The 1,484-nt window shown below is 55.3% G+C and overlaps 1 protein-coding gene across 1 annotated transcript in view; it reads left to right on the forward strand.

Moving 5' to 3' along the window:
* The first annotated feature begins 29 nt into the window (after window positions 1-29).
* The window catches only part of LOC103607173 (protein FAM65B-like), a 65,819-nt gene continuing 64,364 nt past the window's right edge, over window positions 30-1,484 (forward strand). The window contains exon 1 of the mRNA XM_008591709.1: window positions 30-159. Within this exon, the coding sequence (XP_008589931.1) occupies window positions 117-159 (43 nt within the window). The 5' untranslated portion in view covers window positions 30-116. The remainder of the gene's footprint in view (window positions 160-1,484) is intronic.

Raw genomic sequence — 1,484 nt, forward strand, 5'->3', positions numbered from 1 at the left:
AGCCGGCGCCCGGGACCCGCTCGGGGACCCCGCTCACCCGAGCGAGCGAGCTCAGGCTGTCCGCAACGCCAGAGGTGCGGGCAGCCCCGGGCACTGCATCGGCACGAAGGGTCCATATGCCAGTGTCCCCCTGTCATGACAAGGAGCCTTCGACTTTAGGTAGGTGCACCTTTTTATTTGTCTTTTTTTTTTTCCTTTTTCGTCTGATTTTGCTTACAACCCGGTGAGGACTGTGTGGGGAGGGGGGCCGTCCTCGGCTCTCTCCACCGTGGCGAGTTCGGGCATCGGGTGCCCATAGGTAGAGGAGGGAAGTTGCTGAGCAAATGCTCACACGCACTGCTGGCAGGCACAGCTGAAACGCCTTGAAGAGTTGCAGGAACGGGCCGAGGAGGGTGGAGGAACCCGCGGCAGTGCCCGGGGCTGGGGCATTTCTGGGGTGGGCAAGCGCCGGGCCAGACCATTTGGTGCTGTGTATGCGAGCGCCCCCTTTTACGGAAAGACTTCCCGACTTCGGCACTCTCAGCGTTTCTGGAGAATCCAGCTCAGGGCTGTGATCGCGGTCTCCAGGGTTTTAACTTGCCCCAAAGCTGCCTGATGAAGCTTGGCTATGAACCAGCCCCTTCCTCTCCCTGTCTGAATTCCAAATTGGCCGGGTGAGGGTGGGGTGGGGGATAAGAATTGGGAAGAGGGGCAAGACAAGAGCGATCTGTTGCCTTGATGCCGACCTGTGTCTGGAAAAGGTGGGGGGCTGGAGAATACACCTGAGGACAGGAGCACCCCAGCAGGTGTCTGTGTGCGGAGCGCGCTGGAGAAGCGAAGCATCTGCAGCTCTGTTGCCCGAGACTATAACCTCCTGGCTCCGTCCCCTAGGGCAGGTGGCAGCGGATAGACACCCCTCACTGTAGATGGTAGTAGGTACTACTTGAAATTAGATAAGCGGAAGCCATTCAGGTGTTAAGGTGGCAGAAGGTTGTGCGAAGTGACAGCTCCCTCAGGAGCAAGAGAGCAAGTGGAAAACCAAAAGGACCAGGCTGATTCTCCTGGGGTGTGGGTGGCAGAAAGGGAGACTGGCAGCCTCTCAGGTTCTTGTCTTCGAGGTACCTACATGTTGCTTGGGTGACTGAAGAGAAATGTCTAAGCTTCTTATCTGGGGAACAGTTGTGATTGTCTTAGAAAACACATTGAGGCTGTATTTCCTCCCTGCTCCCCACTTCCTACCCTCTCCCGTCCATGCACTTAGTTGAAGATCTAGGACTGTGAGCAATTATTGCCCTCATTCCCAAAGATAATTGTACCTGGCTCTCCCTATGGGACTGAGCATCTCGAATGAGCATTTGCCTTTTTGTTACCAGATGCACGATCATTTCTTCCTTTTTGTTTTCTATCAGGTTTGTCTAGCTCTAAGAATGTTCCCTCCTGCTTTCCACCCGACCCCCGTATTCCTACTGTTACTTCTTACTTCCCCTCTTCCTCTTGCTCCTCCT

This window comes from Galeopterus variegatus, unplaced genomic scaffold, assembly GCF_000696425.1.
Source record: "Galeopterus variegatus unplaced genomic scaffold, G_variegatus-3.0.2 Scaffold7209, whole genome shotgun sequence".
NCBI lineage: Eukaryota > Metazoa > Chordata > Mammalia > Dermoptera > Cynocephalidae > Galeopterus > Galeopterus variegatus.